The 19,393-nt window shown below is 41.7% G+C and overlaps 2 protein-coding genes across 2 annotated transcripts in view; both read right to left on the bottom strand.

The window, feature by feature from the left end:
- LOC119423822 (neuropilin and tolloid-like protein 2) overlaps positions 1-16,781 on the bottom strand; it is a 32,628-nt gene extending 15,847 nt beyond the window's left edge. Inside the window, exons 1-6 of the mRNA XM_037691238.1 lie at positions 16,383-16,781; positions 9,656-9,712; positions 9,415-9,558; positions 6,558-6,806; positions 6,045-6,092; positions 5,349-5,476 (exon numbers count right to left, since the gene is read on the bottom strand). Of these exons, the coding sequence (XP_037547166.1) occupies positions 5,349-5,476; positions 6,045-6,092; positions 6,558-6,806; positions 9,415-9,558; positions 9,656-9,712; positions 16,383-16,392 (636 nt within the window). The 5' untranslated portion in view covers positions 16,393-16,781. The remainder of the gene's footprint in view (positions 1-5,348; positions 5,477-6,044; positions 6,093-6,557; positions 6,807-9,414; positions 9,559-9,655; positions 9,713-16,382) is intronic.
- Positions 16,782-17,713: 932 nt separating this feature from the next.
- The window catches only part of itfg1 (integrin alpha FG-GAP repeat containing 1), a 224,802-nt gene continuing 223,122 nt past the window's right edge, over positions 17,714-19,393 (bottom strand). The window contains exon 18 of the mRNA XM_037691250.1: positions 17,714-18,675. Within this exon, the coding sequence (XP_037547178.1) occupies positions 18,616-18,675 (60 nt within the window). The 3' untranslated portion in view covers positions 17,714-18,615. The remainder of the gene's footprint in view (positions 18,676-19,393) is intronic.

A 19,393-nucleotide genomic window follows, 5' to 3' on the forward strand; every position in this document is an offset into this window, starting at 1 on the left:
TTTTTCAATTATCGTGGGGGTGTGTGGAACGTAACCCCCGTGATAATCGAGGGACTGTACGTGATTTTTTTCATTTCACTCACAACAGTGTTTGCTGTAAGAACGTGTCTTGTCAGGATAAAAGAAACGTTGAATAAAGACCAAAAGCACAGGCAATGATAAAAACATTAACGGTGCTTAAAGCAGCCGACACTCACTGATCCGGGTACAGATGTGTCATCTCAACTCCTGATTACAAAATGTCCTTAAAATGTGTGAAAGAATGCAATCAGCAGAGAGACGGAGAAAGAAAATCTGTGGACGTGGAGAGCAACAACTGATGAAATGTCTGCACATTTAGCTCTCAGACACCTGTTTCCAGGCAGCAGTCCCACAGCTGCTCTTATTCTGCTGCTGAACGTGCTGCTCCGCTCCTTCTGCTCCGTCCAACTAATATCTGGCAAGAAAACGGAGTGCCTCTGCTAAATTCAGATCACCGTCACTGCAGCTTCAAAGCCAACATGTCAAATAACCAAAACACATCAGGTTGAAAAGTGAAGACATGCATCCCAGTTTACATATGAAAAAAATTACTATATATGTACAAATTACTATAATCTGCATGGGCAAATGCTTGCACTGTGTGGCTCAGTTACATAATTTGTGGTTTTGCATTCATTTGTGTTTATTTTGTGGCCAGTGAGCAGTGCAGGAGTTTGGATGACTCATTTAACCACGAGGGAGAAACAGAGCAGCAAAGAATCGAGGCCAGCCCTGCTATGTTTGTAATTTCTATCAGATTTTTAATATCGCCCCATAAATTTCCACCGACATCAGTGGGCTGTCACTCCTGGCCAGAAAACACTCCTCTGGATCTCCAGGGCCATATTTTATTACTAAAATGTCTTCTGTGAACTGCTTTTCCCTCATGATCTCTAACTAAACCATAAAATCAACAAAAAAACCAGTGTAATGTAAAAGTTATACATTGTTACACTGAATACTAAATATCTCATAATCTGCAGGTACGATTTACTTGAAACAGTTGAGCATTTTAAAAAGATAAATTTGAACTTGTGATAGTAATTGTGGTTTTCTCATGCGCTCACAATTACACGCTGACCATTATCTTGAGATACCGAAGCTAGATTTATGTTATCTTAAAGACCTTTACCCCTTCAAGGTTAAAAGATAAACAACTTCTTATTTTAAGACCCAAGCATGAAAAGTTTCTACATTTCTAAGCATGTCCTCTTTTAATTGCATAGTTTTTTAATGCATACATTAGACTTTTTAAAAATTATTTTAATTTAAAGCAGGATAGTGTTGTGATTTGTTTGGGCGTTTCTCCAGACCTCCTCTCATAAAACAGATGAATGCATCTTAGCTTATTAATGATTTAGAAGTGGTGATGCTCTCGTCTTAGATTTGCTGAAACCAGTTTTAAACTCCCAAAATGTAAAGGTTTGAATGATAAGAGGTGGTGATAACAGGCCAAATTAACCCCAGCCCAGATTAAACCTGGATACAGTTTGACCCAGGCCAGAGTGTACTTTGAAGGATAAACTAGACCAAACTGGACCCGGGGGCATAAAATAGCTTAGGCTAGACTAGACTCCTCCAGGCCAGAATATTCCCATCTATATACCCATAATCTGGCCTGAGGGGTATGACTAATCTTAGGCAAATTTATACCCCAGAGTATAAATTGGTCTAGAAATTGGTCTGTAACCTTTATTATCAAAATAACAATTTCTTCCCCTTTGCACACTAAATAAAACATCTATGGAGCCACAAAACCTGCTAAAACTGGGATTATCAACTGGTGGCCCATGGCCCACTTCATGCCTGTTAGAGGGGGCCTTGCCGGTCAGTAAATGTGATATTATAAAACTAAAATATCAAATTATTATTAATATTTATTGATATTTTTATATTTTAGGACAAAAGAAAAGACTGGATTTATGCAAAGAAGAAAACATTTTTTTTAATCAATTTTATAAAAATTCAACACAAGTATGCAGGCTTATGTGCATTTTTTTTTAGTTGTGGAAATAATTCATATAAGTGGGTGATTATGAAGTAATAAAGCATACAGTAAAATAATAAAAAAAAAAAATAGGCCATTGGATATGTAATTGAATTTTAAAATGAAAATAAATACTTCCATTTACTTTGACTTTGTTTTTTCTTTAATTTTTTATTGTTTTCAAGTTGACTCACCATATTTAGCAGCTTACCTGAAAAGTATTCCCCCCCCCAAAATTTGGTGGATTTGAGAAAAAGATCACACGGTAAGACTGGAGGTGAGCCAAAAGAAGTGGCTAACAAACTACTAGCATGATATAGTCAACAAATTTTACTCCTTGTGTTAGTATCATCATTCACATATTGGCAAAAGAAATGAATGGAAAACTGCTAAAACTCGCCTTTTCTTGTTGTTGGTACAACGACTGGTAAACTTCAGTTTTATTTTAGTTTGGTCACAACTTGGAGCTGCAGCAGAGGAACCAAAGGGCCACATGTGGCTCCAGAGCCGCAGGTTGCAGACCCCTGTCCTAGGCCATACCCAGGGTATAATCTAGTCTAGGCCCCTAACCCCACGTATAGGCCTGACTGGGGGTACTATGAACTGTTACAGTGGGTCTAAATACTTTAAAGCAGGGTTATAATACGTATTTGTCCATTTATTTATTCAGTGAAGTTGTTAGCAGTATGTGAGAATGTTCTGTGTACTGCAGATATGTAACATTTACTCTGTGCACTAATTTTACAGGAAAATAAACACACATCTGCTTTTGATCATTACAAACTGAAACGTGCTGATACTTTAAAGTGTGTTTTCATAGTTATGCACACTGCTCATCGGTTTGCTTAATTACAATTTGCTACAAACCATGCGAGTGTTATGTTCCTCCTGAAACAGGTGATGAGATCTTTTCGCCAGCGTAAAATGGGAGAACTCAAAACTGAAATGCACACTGGTCACATTTCCTGATTTAGTCCGAGCCCCTAAAATATGGTAAATTTTGAGAACATCATTAAGGTTTAGTGTTTGAGTGCTTCTGAAGAATGGCAGCACAGATGCATTAAACAGAATTATTGGACACAAGAGGACTTTAAAGTTCACTTCACAACCATTTAAGCATTTTGAGCTTTCCCTCAATATTTAGAGTTTCTGTTTACAAGATAAATCTCCATGGTGAAATTCAAAATTATTTATTGGATTTTATTTTTTCCTGACCACTTTTATCCATTTTTGAACTCATATTAAATGATGTGATCTCATATTGTGTGACTTTCTGTTGCTAAGTGGTCTATCTCATAAGTCCATGCTGGGTTTGGACATTTTGGGACAAATGGAAACCACTAAAGACCAAAATAAATACTTTTCTCTAGTTTGTGGACGTTAATGCTTCATCAAGAATACTCAATATTTGCACACTGAGCTGTAAATAACATAACAAAAATTAACATTACTTACAATCAAATGAATTCAATGTCAAAGAAAAGCTAGCACTCAGGAGGAACAGTCCAGCTTTGTAGTACTTTGGTACGCAAACAGACTTGGGATATGCTGGTGAAAGAGCCAGTTTGAAAAAAGCTGGCATGTCTAGAACAGGTTTTAAAGTGGTCCGTGTAAGTGGTAGCATCACAAGCATAGTGACAGTCTCATTTTATTTTTTTTAAATTAACCTTTATTTAACCAGGCAAATCCCACTGAGATCACAGATCTCTTTTGCAAGGGAGGCCTGGGCCTGAAGGCAGACTAACATGCATGTTTTTGTTCTGTGGGAGGAAACCAGAGAACCCAGAGAAAACTCACGCAAGCACGAGAAGAACATGCAAATTCCACACAGAAAGAATCCAGGTCCAACCGGGGATTGAACCCAAGACCTTCTTGCTGTGAGGCAACAGTGCTAACCACTGAGCTGTCGTGCTGCCAGTCAGGCAGAAGCTGGATTTCCAACGTTCAGTCAAAAGTGAGTGAAACTCAGCCGACAGCCTTATGCCAGATGATGCATTAGACATCACTGCCAGCACTCAGAGTTTGATAGAGGTCTCGGCCCGGTGGGCATTTTGTGCACCTGCCCAGCACGTGGGGTGTACAGATGTTGCACTAGTTTTGTGTTGGAACAAATAAGTATCTGAGGGTACCTATACACATCATGATGGTTCTGCTCACCCAAGACAGGCCACATTAATGAAGGATAGTTGTTGTGTTGCGTTTCAAACATTCAGAACCCCAGTTTATCTGGACACAGGTCACAAGACTCAACAGCTCCAGTCAATCCACAGCATGTCTCAACGACAACCATTATCCAAACTATGGGTTCACCATCTGATGCGGCTGCTATTAACACCAGAGAGTGTTGTGCTTGGAGATGCTGTGACCAGACGTTATGGACTGATGACTGATGATTATCCTTTCTGAAACAGCAGCCTCGTATAGTCTTTCATCAAGACCACGCCCATCAACACACATGACATAAGTCTATAAATTGCCTGCATCAGATTAAAGTCCTCCCATGGCCAGCCAGGTCCCCCAATCTTTCCCCAATCAAACATGTATGGGATCAGCTCAGAGATCAAGTCTGACCCAGTGCCAATCTGCTGGACCTCAAGGGCGAGTTACAGCAGCTGTGAGCAAACTTACAAAAGAAGGGAGTACTGTGGCTGTACGACTGTTCAGCGCTAAATCCCTGCTTGCATCCTGGCCTGAAGGGGCAGGGACCATGTGCTCGTATGGACAAATCCATTTCATCTGGCTGCTGTGGCTGAGTGGTTAGAGCAGTTGTCCTCAAATGCAAGAGTTGGGGGGTTCGAATCCACCAGTAGTCACATGCCAAAGTGTTCCTGGGCAAAACACTGAACCCCTCGTTGCCTCCAATGTGTGTCCCATTGTTGTATGAATGTGATCTAAAGCTCTGATTAGTCTCTTGAGAATGATTTGTTCAATTAGCTTTGTAGATATCTAGTAGAGTGCTGTATGAATGAGTAAATGAGGACACAGATTGTAGTGTAAAGCGCTTTGAGTATCTTCATAATATAGAAAGGTGCAGTCCATTTACCATTTACCATATTGTAACCCTAGCACAAACGTCACAGCTTCACCACTTTCCGTGCTTAACTTTTTTTGTCAGTAAAATTATATTTCAGACTATTGGAGGAGCCACAGTCAGTAGTAGGAGTGCATAGTGTCTGACTGAACATGACTCATCAAAACAGAAACAAAGATTGGACACTCACTGATCACTATTTTCTTTCTTTTGTGACAGGAGTAAAAAATAAATCATGGGTCAAAGCAGCAAATAAGTGATGTCTGGCATCATCACCAGGGTCTGACTGATACAGTTCTTTGTACTGACCTTGGACTTAGGAGGAGCCCTTATGGTCCAGATACAGTCCAGAGCATCACCAGGCTTCACTCGTTCTTCCTCTTCCACCTGACTGGAGCGAATAATCCCATCCCATCCGCCAACTTCAAACTGACAGTCTGCAGGGAGGCAGAGGGAGATGTGCAGCAGAGGTAAGAAGATAAAACCAGAGGAGGAAGAAAGAAACAAGTAAAAAAAAAAGGAAAAATAATTTGACAGTAGGGTCACAAGGACCAGAGTGAGAGAAGAAAGAAAGAAAAACAGTAGAGACTGCATGGAGATGAAAGACCAGAAGATAGAGGAAAATGGTTCGAGTGAAAAGAGGAGCCTGACAGACCGAGGGACACACGATGGATTTTGTTAAGAAGTGAAAAGGATTTATAGTTCGATTGAAGTGAGCAGAGCAGATTATGACGAGGGACATTGTAAAGAGAGAGGAACAAAGGCAAAAAGACACAGAGAGAAGGGAAAGATAAAAAGAGGTGTGTGCTCTTTCAGGGGCTTAAATGTGCGCTTGTGTGTGCACACACAGCCTTTGACTTCATGCACAATTATGAGCTTGTCAAGGTACATTTGTTCTTTAGGCATTCACGTCACAGTCAGAGAGCGCCTCCGGAAAGCTTCTGAGCACAGTGGGGCTCTTTGAAACGAATCGGACACAAACCAAAAAAATACAGAAGATCATACCTGGGATTGGATTCAGCAGTCCGCCCACGTGCAGATGGAAATCAGGGTCTGAAATGATCAAATTTGGGAGGCGTATTACTCTCAAACCACAGAGCAGAAATAGGTAAGCAAAAAACAAGATAAGATCCCATTAGACTTGGCCAGATAAAGCAGAGAGAGGGTTCTTTATCTGTCGCCTGATGGGAGACACTGATTTCAAGGCACATTGGGTTCAGATTTAAAAGGTTCTTAACTTGAGCTTATCATTGAAACACTAGAGAAGCACAGGATGGACTCTAATGATATTTGGAAAGTAAGGACTTTTAAAGAATCTGAGTGATGACAAGTTTATTATAAAAAAAATATCTTTGTAAAGATCAGTGTCTCTGTGAAAGATTGGACGCTTGTTTTTGTATTTTGGGATAATCAGTTCCAGTTTTTCCACACATCTCCCTCAACACCTTTAATGTGTGCAGAACTCATCCCTCTCTCTGTGCGTCTGAGGGGGATCTGTGATGCGACGTCTCCATTCACCTGCGATAAAGGTGTACTTGATGCGGAAGCCGAGGCCTTCCAGCTCCTCGTCGCTGGTGAACTTGATCCACATGAAACGCCCCGTGGACGTAACGAGGCCTGGATTCTTTCCACCGCAGAAGCGATCGATGAGCGGCGAGAACCCAAACGGCCCATCACGTATTTCGATGTGATCAAAGCGACACTCGAATGATGGCTCGATGTAGTAATTTTTATCAAAAGCCAGCTGAATCCTTTGTCTGGGTAGAGCTTTGGCAAACAAGGGAGGGGAAGGAAACAAAGGAAGAAAATCCATGAAAAGAAAATGACCATTGTTGCTTTTGCAGGGCAAAGATAATCTGGATGGTGTTTTGAAGTCGAACACGAGTTTAAAGTTGAACGTTTCATGCTGCTGTGTCAAACTACGCACTTTTAAAATGAGAAGACTCAAGTGCAGGGTGAACATGTGAGCAAGCCTCTGTTAATAGTTAATAGAATAATAGAAGACTGTTGGAGTCAGTCTCCCCACCATCACAGACATCTACACCTCCAGATGCAGGAAGAAGGCCACCTGCATCATGAAGGACCCCACTCACCCAGCACACACACTTTTTGCCCTGCTTCGCTCAGGAAGGAGGTTGAGGAGCATTAAGTGTAGAACCACTAGACTGAGGAACAGCTTCTACCCTGAGGCTGTTAGACTCATGAATCCCTAACCAGGATAATCACTGTGAAGAAATAAAAATCACTGTAATGCCACTTGATTGTTGATATGTACTGCTAATATCCATGCTGCTGATTTATTTCATGCTGCTGATTTTTTCATGTTGCTGTGTTCATTCGTGCTCATCTGCTCACACAGACTAATGTTCATGCTGCTGTTGTTCGACATATTATTTTGTACTACTAGTGTTTGGTGTACTCTTAGTTTAGCATATTTGTTGGTTCATATCTTAGATCTTATTACTGTTTTTCTTTTTTAATTTATACTTTTGTTGGATGTAACTGGGACCCCGTGTACACAATTTCGTTCCACCACATGTACCACATATGATGTGAATGATAATAAGGAACCTTGACCTTGACGTAATACAAGGAATATTTCAGGTTTTATTAATAAAGTAGTTTGTCACTACGTTGTGGTTCAACTTTCGAGGACTCGCTCTTTTGCGGTTTTTCAAAGCAAGATTGAACAAAAGGGAAAAAAATTGTACAGTACACATGACTGTCAACTTTAATATTACTTGTATGATTGGGACAGTATGGGATACTGTACAGTAAAAAGTTATCAAAAAATAAAATACTTTGGACAGATGCCGCCCTGTTGTAGTTTTTTTTAAATCAATAAGCTGTGATGAGTTCAACAACGTTTTGGTGAAACATGTTTCTGTCTCTCCACAAGCTGCACAATCAAAGACTTTGAACACTTTTTAAATACTGTACTTCCTTGTATACATCATGAGCACCTCTGGAAGAATGCCAAATGCTGTGATCTAATCTAACAGGTGCAGCTTCTTAAAGGCGTTTTGTGCACGCGCTACACGTGCTCATCCTCATACATGTGCAACCCGACATTTCTCTGGTGTCGCCTCTGAATCTAGACCCCTGGACTCACAGCTGGATCTGAAGTTCACCAGTTCATCCGTCAGGAAAATCCACATCTGTGTACCGAATGGGCACCTGATGTCAGGCGAATCATACTTAATAAAGACGGTGGGGGTTAAGATGGGGGGGCTTTGAAAAAGTCAGCCTCAAAGAAGCAATAAGAATAAAGGTAGGGGTCAAAGTGTGTGTGTGTGTGTGTGTGTGTGTGTGTGTGGCTGCACTAAAATGACTAAAATGATTTCTCGTTTGTGTCTTGCTTTTGAATTTGATCCTTTACATTCTGCTTCAGTGAACAGCTTGTATCGCCAGCACTTCCTGCTATGTGCGTGCTCATTATCCAGAGAGTTAGATCTCCATTTTTCTTTTCTGTGCAACACACACACTCACACACACACATACACACGACACAGCTTGATGCAGAAAAAAGCTGACTACATAATCACTCAATCTATTTAGCTGATGAACTTGGGGACATGGCACAATCAATGAACCTCACTAACCACAAATTATGATTACAAAGCTATCTGATTAGCTCCTACAGTAAAATGTGAGCATCTCTCCGTCTCTGTCTGATGCAGAATAAAAGGCTCCACACTGGAGATGATGGGATGTGACTGAGGCCATTCAGGGCTGAATAGTAGCAAATAGCAGGTTCTGTCTGTGGTGCAGGGCTGCACTTGCACACTCCAGAAGGCTGCTCGTGTTAGAGAGGCAGCTTTCCAGTCAACAACAGGTTAGGACGTGGTTTGTCCACAGGTGGAGCACTTGAGCCACGTGCGAAATTCACTCCTCTGCTACAAAGAGGTACCAGCGAGCACACGTCTCATCTGCATTAAAAGCTGTGCTTCAGCATCATGGACAAACAGTTCATCAATTTAGAAAACACATCAGCCAGACCTCATCTCCTATAGCTGCTAATGATGCTTTCCATTATGTTTCCTGTGCAGCGGGCTCCAAATCACTGACGGATGTTTTGTTTCTGGTGGATGCATACAGTTTAGGGATGAGCCTCTAAAGCCCAGTTCTGTAGCACATTTTCCCTCATAACCAAATCTTTTGGCACATTGTGCTAATAGACAAGTTTGCGAGTACAGTCCCACAAAGCCCTGCTCCTGATCGTTAAAGTGCTTTATCTGCCATTAAACAAACTCACAGTGGCTCATTAGGACACTGTCGTGCTGAGTGCCCATCGGCAGAGAGAAAAATAATCAGATCCAGGTGAGGAGATATAAAATAATGTCAGTAAGTTGCAGTAGATGTGTTAAAGTTTTACCTTCCAGGATGTAAACACACTCCTTGTTGGGGGGGTAAGTGTTGGGGTAGTTTGGCGACATGAACACCCCGCCATTGATGTTGCGCACCCACGTGCCGCAGTCGTTCTGGTTGGGTTTCTGACCGCCAGGCTCGCCTAGAGAATCTGAGAGCAGAGAGAACGGCAGGGAGAGTAACAGACGTCTCGTCTTCTGGTAAGATTTAGTGATGACATCATCAAAGAAGCGGAGGCCTCGTCTCACCTTTGGTTCTCTGTGCCAGAGCAAAGCCCTCTTCTATAAGGAAGAAGAATATCCACGCTGTGGAACAGACACATCGCACGTTAGTCTGAGGTGGCACAATCCAGTATCTGTTGGGTCATCAAGAGTAAGATGAAATCAGCCAACAGCCACAGGATAAGCTGCAGTATCGATCAGACCGAGCTCTGATGAATAGCAAGCAAAAAGTAAATCAATACAATTTTTAAAGCCACCTGGGATTGAATTGTTTAAACGGAAAACGGAGTTGTTCTGTAAAAGGATTTATGATTAAAAGGGAGAAGCTTCCTCTGTAATGCCAGTATGCACAGGTTACAATAAGAAACCATCAACCCAATGTTGATGACAGTGGAGGACAATTATTATTATCATGTAATTATCAGGCATGCGGCATCATTTAACCTGTTTATTAACATTTTAAATTCTAAGCAGACATGAGTCCCTTTACCAGTCATAGCACTAATATTTAGCTTTCTTTTTTCCTTTTTTTAAAAGACAAAACCTCTTTGGAGGTCAATTTCTTCTTTGGGCTTTGTGTCAGAGCACTCTATGTTGATCTTCTGCCCCAATGATTAATCTGATACTTATTTGCCCCATAAAATGTCTGACTGCAGGCAAAGAGAATGTTAGAAACTAGTCTGGAAGCCTGATCCAACACATCTGTGAACAACTTTTAAGCAGCTAAAGTCCAAGAAAGAGCAGTAGATCTGGACACATGAGTAGCTGCTCCTAAATAAAAAAATAAATGAAATGCCAAATAACAAAAACTAAATTGTGTCATTAGTTTCTTGTATCAGTTCAATAAGGCTTAATTCTACCCGAAGCGGTCAGACTCATAAATCCCAAACCAGGATCACTGTAAGAAAAAAAACAAAAACGCTGTAATGCCACTTTAATTGGTGATATGTGACTTATCTGTGCTGCTGATTATCCATGCTGCTGATTTCATGCTTCTGATCATCTCATGCCCGTGTATTAATTCATATCTACTCACTACAGACTCATGTTCAGGCTGCTGTTTAATACTGTTTACATTACAGTAGTCTCTCGCTACTTCGTGGTTTGTTTTTCGCGGACTCGCTCTATCACGGTTGTTCAAAATAAGATTGGATATGACACTCAACTGGCTGAGTGATGGATGAGACGCACGATCGGCATGACATTTCTATTTAAAATTATCCATCCATCCATTATCCATACACAATTTAATTCCACCTCATGTAGCACATGTGATGAAACGACAGTAAAGAAACTTGAACTTGAGCTTAACCTTGGTAAAAACAATACAGTAACTTTGGAGGAACAAGAAAACATTAGTGGCAGCAGTAATGGTAGCTGTGGTACCCGAGTACTGGCTGTATTACTGGGCAAACAGCTGCAACAAAGTACATATAAAAATAATAATAATAGTAATAACTTTATTTAACCAGGTTTGTCCCACTGAGATCAAAAGATCTTTTTTACAAGAGACCTGGCCAAGAATGACAGCATACAGAGAGAGGAAAAACACTCAGTTACAACACATAGTCACAATCCACATAGACTTACATTAAAACAAATGACTCAATTAAAACAACTGCACTTCTGCAACTTGAGCATATATATCATGGTATTAAATACATTCAGACATACTAGTGTTCTAAGTTTAAGGTTTGATTGCAAACTGTTCCATGAGGTTGGAGCAGAAAAGCTGAAGGATTTCTTCCCCCTTTCTGTTCTGACACGAGGAACACTAAAATTTAATTGAAATATAAAATAAAACCTGCACGACAGGATTAACGAACTCAAGGCATTAAAACTTAATGGAATTGAAATCAAGTAGTCATTTTAAACTCCTCTAACTTTAACACCAACCTGCAGCCTCTTGGCTTCAGAAACACACAGGGCCCACTAAAGGCATCCAGACAGGACGTGGCTGCAGACAATTCCTGAAATACGGTGCACGGAGAATGTTCTCTGCGCTGACGGTGAGCGTGTTACAGCCTCTGACACTGTCCTGCTCTGATAAGCTGCTGGAGACTCCATCCCCACTGAGTCTGTAATGGGTTGGCCCGCTCACACCAAACCAGAGAGCGGGAGCTCTGCCCACTGGCACCAAGGACGGCTGAGAGATGGCATACAAAGCGTGTGGCCGGGGTCCACTGAGAAAGCCCGCACGGTTGAATTAAGTGACGAGCGCAGCTGCACCAGCGAGCCCTGCACGTTTCAGTGAACTCAAACACACACTTCCTTCAGGCCCTCGGGCTCCAGGATCCTCATTAACTCTATCTCCATTATCTTGCAATGAAAGTGTCGTAGATGGGAGTATGAGCCACCGCGGGCGTGTTTTCAGAGCGGACCACCCTGAACGAGAGAGCCAAATAACAGAACAAATCTCCTCAGTGTTTACATTATTATTTATATTTTGTCAGCAGAGCTCGAGAACACGTTCCAAAGTTCTGGTTGTTGGTCGCAATAAAATTAATAACAGAACAAGCTGTGATCAGAAGAGATGGTTAACATGTGGATCAATTAAAGCCAGAGCTAAAGAGCTGCTGTGGCAGAGGTGTGTAATTATTTGTAGCTATTTTTAACACATTTGATCAAACTTGCCCAAAGTAATCACTGGATCTACAGCGTGATTCAAGATGGCCGCCACAGCCAACTGACATTAAAAGCACTAAAATGACTATAACTCAGTCAGTTTGACAGATATTGAGGCCAGATTTGATGCAGTTGTAGCCGTGAGTCATTCACAACACGAAGCCTGAGATTGTTCTTAACATTGTCCTCAATGTTTCTGTCAATGAAAGCTAGGCTTTTAATAGTGTGAATGTTTATGAAGCACTTTGTGATCCATTTTTCTTCCATACATATTTCAGCATCTTTCTTGTCCTGCGGTTTTCAAGCTACTTCAACAAATCATATATCAAAATGTTCAGCTTGTTCAGGAGAAGGGTGCCATGACTTTTAGTATTGGTTCAACTTTAGCTTTTTGAAATATTTAACCTTTTCTGCCACTGTTTTCCTCATTTGAAATGAAGTGAGCTCATTTTACATCCTTCAAATCTTTAGCTGTGTTTACAACCTTTCACTGCTCCTTTCACATTTTGTTCAGCTTCAGCTTCTTCCAGCTTCTTTGTGCAAAAAAAAAAAAAAAGAAAAAATTCAGCTACTTGATAATTTTAGCTTTTTTCAGCTAATTCCACGTTTGCTGCACTCATTTCAACTTTTTTCAGCCTAATTCAGCAAAAATGTGCTGTCTCCACTTCCTTCTGGTAATTTAAGCTTCTGTCTGCAATTTTTAGCTATTTTTCAGCTGGTGCTAATTTCAGCTTTGTTGTGCTCATTTCTACTACTTTCAGCCTAAATGGGCAAACATGCGTTCTTTCTGCTTTCTCCTGCTAATTTAAGCTTGTCCTACCTTTTCAGCTAGCTTTATAGAAAATTTTAGCTAACTTCAGCTGTTTTCATATAAATTCAAGTTTTTCATGGTAACTTTTGCTACTTTCTGCTAATTAAATTATTTCTGCTATTCTCAACTTGTTATGCTCCTTCATCTTTTTTCTGCTAGTTTCTGTTATTTCAGCTATTATTTAGCAGTTTTTATGCTAATATTAAAATTTTCAGCTAATTCTATATATATTTTTCCACTCATTTTAACTTTTGTGTTCTTTCTGCTTTCTCCTGCTGATTTATGCTTGTTCTACCTTTTTCAGCTACGTTTCAGCATGGTATTTGTTTTAGCTAATTTCAGCTGTTTTTCAGCAAGTTCCTCAGCAATACGCATTCACACAGCACTTTCACAGGAAATGCAATTTCTCTAGTTTAAATAATTTTACAATATATATACATTTTAAAATGAACAACAAAGGCATGTTGCTCTTTGTTTCTTGTGCAGCGTATCTCCTCAGAAACTGTCTCGCTCCACTGAGGAACGCACTGCCTGACCTCTGTTGATTGCTTGATAGATAGATAAATAAATAAACGAGAATAAACACGCTGCGGGTTCAGGCGTGCTATTCTAGGCCTTGTCACTTCATTTCTTCATCACTTCTCACATTGGCTTACACACCACATTTAAAGCAGAGAAAAAGGCCATCTGTCACACGGCTGAGTCTGTGGCCTGAAATCAGCTCAGACTCAGCATCATCTCCTGGAAGATTTAATGAGGAGACTCAGGCAGGGTGACCAGCGTCAGAGAGAATCATGTGCATCTAAAGAATCTATTCATTGCTAACTTCCTTCATAGCGAGGCATTACTTGGCAGTCAAAACAACCTGAGCTCCCAAACTAAAGGGAGAGAGAGAGAATGGAGAGCTTTCAGTGAAGATCTGCTCCGCGTTGATGTGATTGCATCACAATGTTTCTGCAGACGTGTCAGCCGCCTGTTGAAGCACATCTCAGAGGTTTCTGACTGAATTTAGATCTGGAGTCTGGAGAGACTCCTGCTCTGGAGATCTGTTGGAAAATTATCGCCTGGTGCCAAAAAGCCGATCCTGAAGCTCCTGCACGAGTCCGTTCGTTTGTCTTAACGCTGAGCGTCAGCCTGATTCAAGATGGCTGCCACAGCCAAGTGTCCTTAAAAATAATGGCTATAGCTCGGTCATTTTGGATGATGTAAACTTTGACAAGCTGAGGCTGATTCACAGCACGCGATGTGTGCACTCACAAGCTATTAACTATTTAACACTGTCTGTTAGCAAAACATCTCACAAACCACTGGACACATTTGAATGAAACTTGCAGGAAATAATCAACGCATGTTACAACTGATTAACTTCTGGAGCCAACACAAAATAAAGTGACCACGACAGAGAGCACACACATGGTGGTAACTCTGTGGATTTTAAATATGTGCTAAAAGTTACTGTGGTTACAGCTGAGAGTCACTCACAGTACATACATGACGGCATCACTGTGCATGATTAAAAAAAACAAAAAAATAGAAAGATCCTGGAGAAACTTAGATGGGGACTGCTGCGTGGTGGCCATTTTAGAGTTCTGTCAGATGTTTTGAATAAGAAAAACGGCGTGCTTGTTCGCAAATTACGTTGCCATGGTAACTCGAAATGCCAATAGAAGTAATAGCACACATCACGGCACTGAGCTGAACGTTTAGATATAACATTTGTGGGGGTACACGCTGCGGTTCGAGCTGCATTAAAGTTGACGGAAGAGTTAAGATATAAAGTTAAGAAACCCTTATCAGGTGGATAATAACAGGGCAGTCCCCAAAAATGACTAAAACTGCTGAAACTGTCATTTATCAGTTTCTAGGAATGCAAAGTGTTTTATTTTACCACTTGGCATCTTTACATATCCATTGGAAGGTCGGTTGTGATCATAATATGATCAGAAACAAATCAAAGACATGGATTATTGGTAGAAGCAGTCAGTGCAGGAGCCTCCACCTGCAGCAGTCTGGCTGCTCTCAGGATCCATGCTGTTCATGCTTGTGATCCGATCATCTGCAGCCTCAGCACAAATTAAGACTTTTTTCTTTTATTTTTGCTCCAGTCCTTAATTTTTATTTTATTTTTTCTTCTGTGGGGCCACACCTGCTGCAGCTCCACAGCTCTAACCTGACACGGTTCATCAGTTCAGGACGTGTTGAGCATCCAGAGGCGCTTTCCTCCTCAGCAGCTGCAGACTGCTCTGTCCGAGCTCAGTCACTGAAACCTCATCTGCTCCTGATTCTGGCGCTCGAGAGGAGCACGAGACCCTTTTATCGGCAGCTTGTTGGCGATTAGCTGACCTGTGAGTGTTTGGAAACCCGGCTCTGCAGGTGGAGCTAATTCAGCTCTTTGTTGGCTAATTAGCCAATTAGCCAAAAGGGAATATCGCCGTTATTTCCGGTGTTTAATGACGCGGGAACGCACGCGCGCACGGACACAAAAAAAGTGGAACTGTTGTGAATAAACGAGACGCCTCACTTAAAACATAAATGTGTATGTGGAAATAAAAAAAAAAAAAAAAACGCGACAAGTGTCTCCCAGGTGTGGCGCGAGGCCAAAGAAAGAATCTGGAGCGGAGCGCGTGGCGAGGCGCGCGCGCCCACAGCGGCACACCTGGAGCGTTTCCACCGCAACGGAGGAGAAACACGGTCACCCGCCAGGAGCTGGAGGAAGAGGCGAAGTTTCGCAGCGAAAACAAACAAAAAGGCGGATTAAGTTAAAACATTTACCACAAAACAACCCTAATCTGAGCGGATTACCGCAGGTATCGATGTCCCTGATGGTTTCTTTTTCAGTGTTTAACCTCTGCTGTCATCACGAGCACGACTCTGATTGGCTTTAAGATGTTTTTTTCTTCTTCTGGTAAACACTTGTCAGGTATTGATCCATCAGAATCAAATCGGTAACAATAAATCGAACCTCTTTATTAAAAGCTCAAAGCAGATTTTAAATGTTCTTTAACCAACCAGACATGCAGATGACGGAAAACAGACCTGTGTGCGCGTGTGTGTGCGTGTGGCACAACCAGCAGGTGAGTTCTGACTAAAACACGAAGCAAAGACAAATAAATTTCAGACAAATGGTCTATTTCCAACAGACTGAAGCGCGTTAATCTATATAATTTTTATTTTACTTTAATTGCTTGTAGAAACGCGCGTCACTTATAATCTGAACAGGAACAAAAGGACAGAAAAGTCATAATTTAATTCGGAGTAATTTAAAGCCTGTCTCCGCGGTGCGCGTCGCGCGCAGGAGCAGCTCGTGCTTTAACTCACCTCTGTGCATTTCCTTTGTGTGTGCGTGAGTGTGCGTGATTCCAAAGCTCTAAGAATGCCCTCCCATTCTGCCGGCTGCACGCGGATCCACGAGGCTTTTGTCTAAATCCAACTTTTCAGCAGCAGTAAATCCATCGCGCCGCGCGCAGCGACGAGCTCCGACCGTGATCCTGCTACAGATGCGCGCTGCCGAGAGCCTCTGAGCCAGGCATGTTCAGTCCGAGAGCAACCTCCAGCTGCTGAGAGAGGACATGTGCGCGACTGGACCGAGCCAGGAGCTGGTGCGCACGGAGAGGCGGCTGTCCAAAAAGCGCAGGAGGATGGATGATGATGGAGGAGGAGGCGGAGGAGGAGGAGGAGAAGGAGGAGGAGAGGCAGCCTACTCTCAGAAGCACATCTGAACTGAGGAGCTCTGCTGAACGAGGCTCATATAAGTCTTGGGTGTTGCTCACATCAATCAGTAACAGCGTCAAGTTACACAGGAGGAGGACACACTTCCGGATCAGGCTTTAAAACAAACAAACAAACAAACAAACAAACAAACGAGAGAAAGCCTTCAACAGTAAATGGAGTGAAATAACAAAATGCTTCTGCAGTCCGTTTGACATGTTAGGGAGTTATTTTAGGTTGGAATTGGTGTAAAAGTTACAGGAAGTATTGCGCACTAAATTTATTTGAGATCACAGCATTCCTCTTTTTATTAAACGTTGTAATTTGCATAAATTACAATCAGTAAAATATAAAATTAATCCACTATGATGAACTGGAAGAATACTGATCAAAGTAAAAGTCCAGTCCTAATTGAAACCAGACTGTGCCTTTTGGGAATTCATGCTCTTATTTTGACAGGATTTCCGGTTTTGTTCTGCCTTTTCCCTCCAGTTTCCTCCAGCTTGCAGCCTACTATTGACTGCTCTCTCTCTCTCGCGCGCAGCTCAGCATCAGCTGTGATGCTCCTGAAGGCCTCACACAGCCTTCCTTTCTTTTGCAGAGGCAGCAGGCTGGCTCTCGCCAGCTGCTTCCTGAAGCGTGCAGCCGGGGCCCGGGGCCCCTGCACAGGGAAGCTCCTAACAGCTTCCTGGGCTCCTCTGGAAAATTAAAGACCATTTCATTGCACTGATGCTGAACTCATTACACATCTCCTCCTGAGCTGCAACACAAACAGGATGCCCTCGCACCTTCAGGGGAACAGTTTTTGACAAGTGTTGCAGCTCTAGGACGTCGCGTGCAGCAATTTTATTTTAATTAGAAGCTTTCAGGGCAGCGAGACGTACAGAAGACAGGAGGCCAGTCGACTTCAGCAGAAGAAACCTTTATTTTAATCTCAGCCTCAAGTAGACACATTTAGCCCGAACATTAATTTGCAAGTTAAATCCACCAAATGAAATAAATCTCACACACTCCCAGTCAAACATTAATTTAAAACAATGCAAACAACTTGGGACAGACATGAGCTCATCTGAGGAAAAATAAACATCCCGACATGTTTAAAACAGAAACCGCCTTGAATCACATGAAACTGTTTCATTGAGCAGAACAAACAGGTTTCAGACTTTCGGCTGAGCCTTGATGCAGCAGCTTTAGCTATTTACAAAACCTTTTTGGCACTCCCTTGATGAGATTCGTGATACAATCAGCTCAGGAAAAGATGACTTTGAACTCGGCTAATCTGAAGTCCAGCCATCATTTTGGGTGAGATTGGAAGCAGGAAAATGCTCCGCTGCGTCAATACTTTTTAAAAAATTCACCACTGCAGCTGCAAGGCTCGGATCAACAACATCAGTTTTATTCCACCAAAAAAATAAAAGAATGAATCGTACAGATAAGACAGTAACACGTGTTTTTAAACTACAGCTTTCCTTCCAGTGTATAATACTCTGATAATAAATAGCAGAATTTTCATGTTTGACATTTCAGCAGGAGTTCCTGTCATCTCATCACACTGCTCTAAGAAAACTAAAGAATGGCAGCTTGTCAGCTGACCGCTGTCAGGATTCCTCTCCGTGTCTCCAGGTCCTTGTTGTTGTATTCTAACACTGGAATGAATCGATCAGATGAAACAAATACTTCACGTTTCACTCGATAAAAACAAGAAAAACAGTTTAATGGCAGAGGAGGATCAAGTTATTGGCCCTTGAGTCTGAATGGAAAAGTGTGCGGAGAGAAGAGGGTGTTGAATTGGCGAGCGAAGCAGGGAGAGGAGGATGTTCTCCCATCATGCAGTTCTGTTCCTTCACATGGCATCAAAATGGAAGCGGTGGGCTTCCTGCCTCTTCTCTCGGTCGTCTGCTTTCTGAGGAACAAACACAAACACAAACACATTTAGTCAACGGTTTGAAATATCTCCGACTCACTGAGCCCGTATGAAGCCGAGCACAGAACGTCCAGATTGATGTTACGGAGGCTGAAAACCCCATTCCCGCACTGGGAGAACATGGAAACTGCACACAGAAACCTGCGACCTTCTCACTGTGAGGATCCACCGAGCTGCTCCACAACCCTGCCCCAATCAGCAGTTTACACATCTTGAAATCAGTTCATGATTGTGAGAACGCTTATGAAGCAGTCACACTATTGTGATCCATTTTTCTACCGTATGTTTTTTTGGCGTATGTTTTATTTTACTGTTCGCTCACATTTGGTTCTGGTTCAGCTTCTTTAAGCTTCCTTGTGCAAATAAAAAAAACAAGCTGTTTTCAGCTAATTTCAGCTGGTTATGCTCCTTTCAGCTTATTTCTGCAAGTTTAAGCTTTTTCTGCCATTTCAGCTACTATTTAGCTGTTTTTATTGTAATTTCAGCTTTTTCAACTAATGCCACATTTTGGGCACTCGTTTAAACTTTTTTCAACCTAATTCAGCTAAAATGTGCTCTCTCCACTTCCTTCTTGCAATTTCAGCTTCTTCCTGTTATTTAGTTACTTTTCAACAGTTTTTCTTTTTGCTAATTTCAGATTTTTTAAATAATAATTTACTCTTTTTTGGAGGGGGAGAGGGATCATTTCTGCTTCTTT

The sequence above is a fragment of the Nematolebias whitei genome, chromosome 2, assembly GCF_014905685.2.
Source record: "Nematolebias whitei isolate Nwh7 chromosome 2, NemWhi1, whole genome shotgun sequence".
Classification (NCBI taxonomy): Eukaryota; Metazoa; Chordata; class Actinopteri; order Cyprinodontiformes; family Rivulidae; genus Nematolebias; species Nematolebias whitei.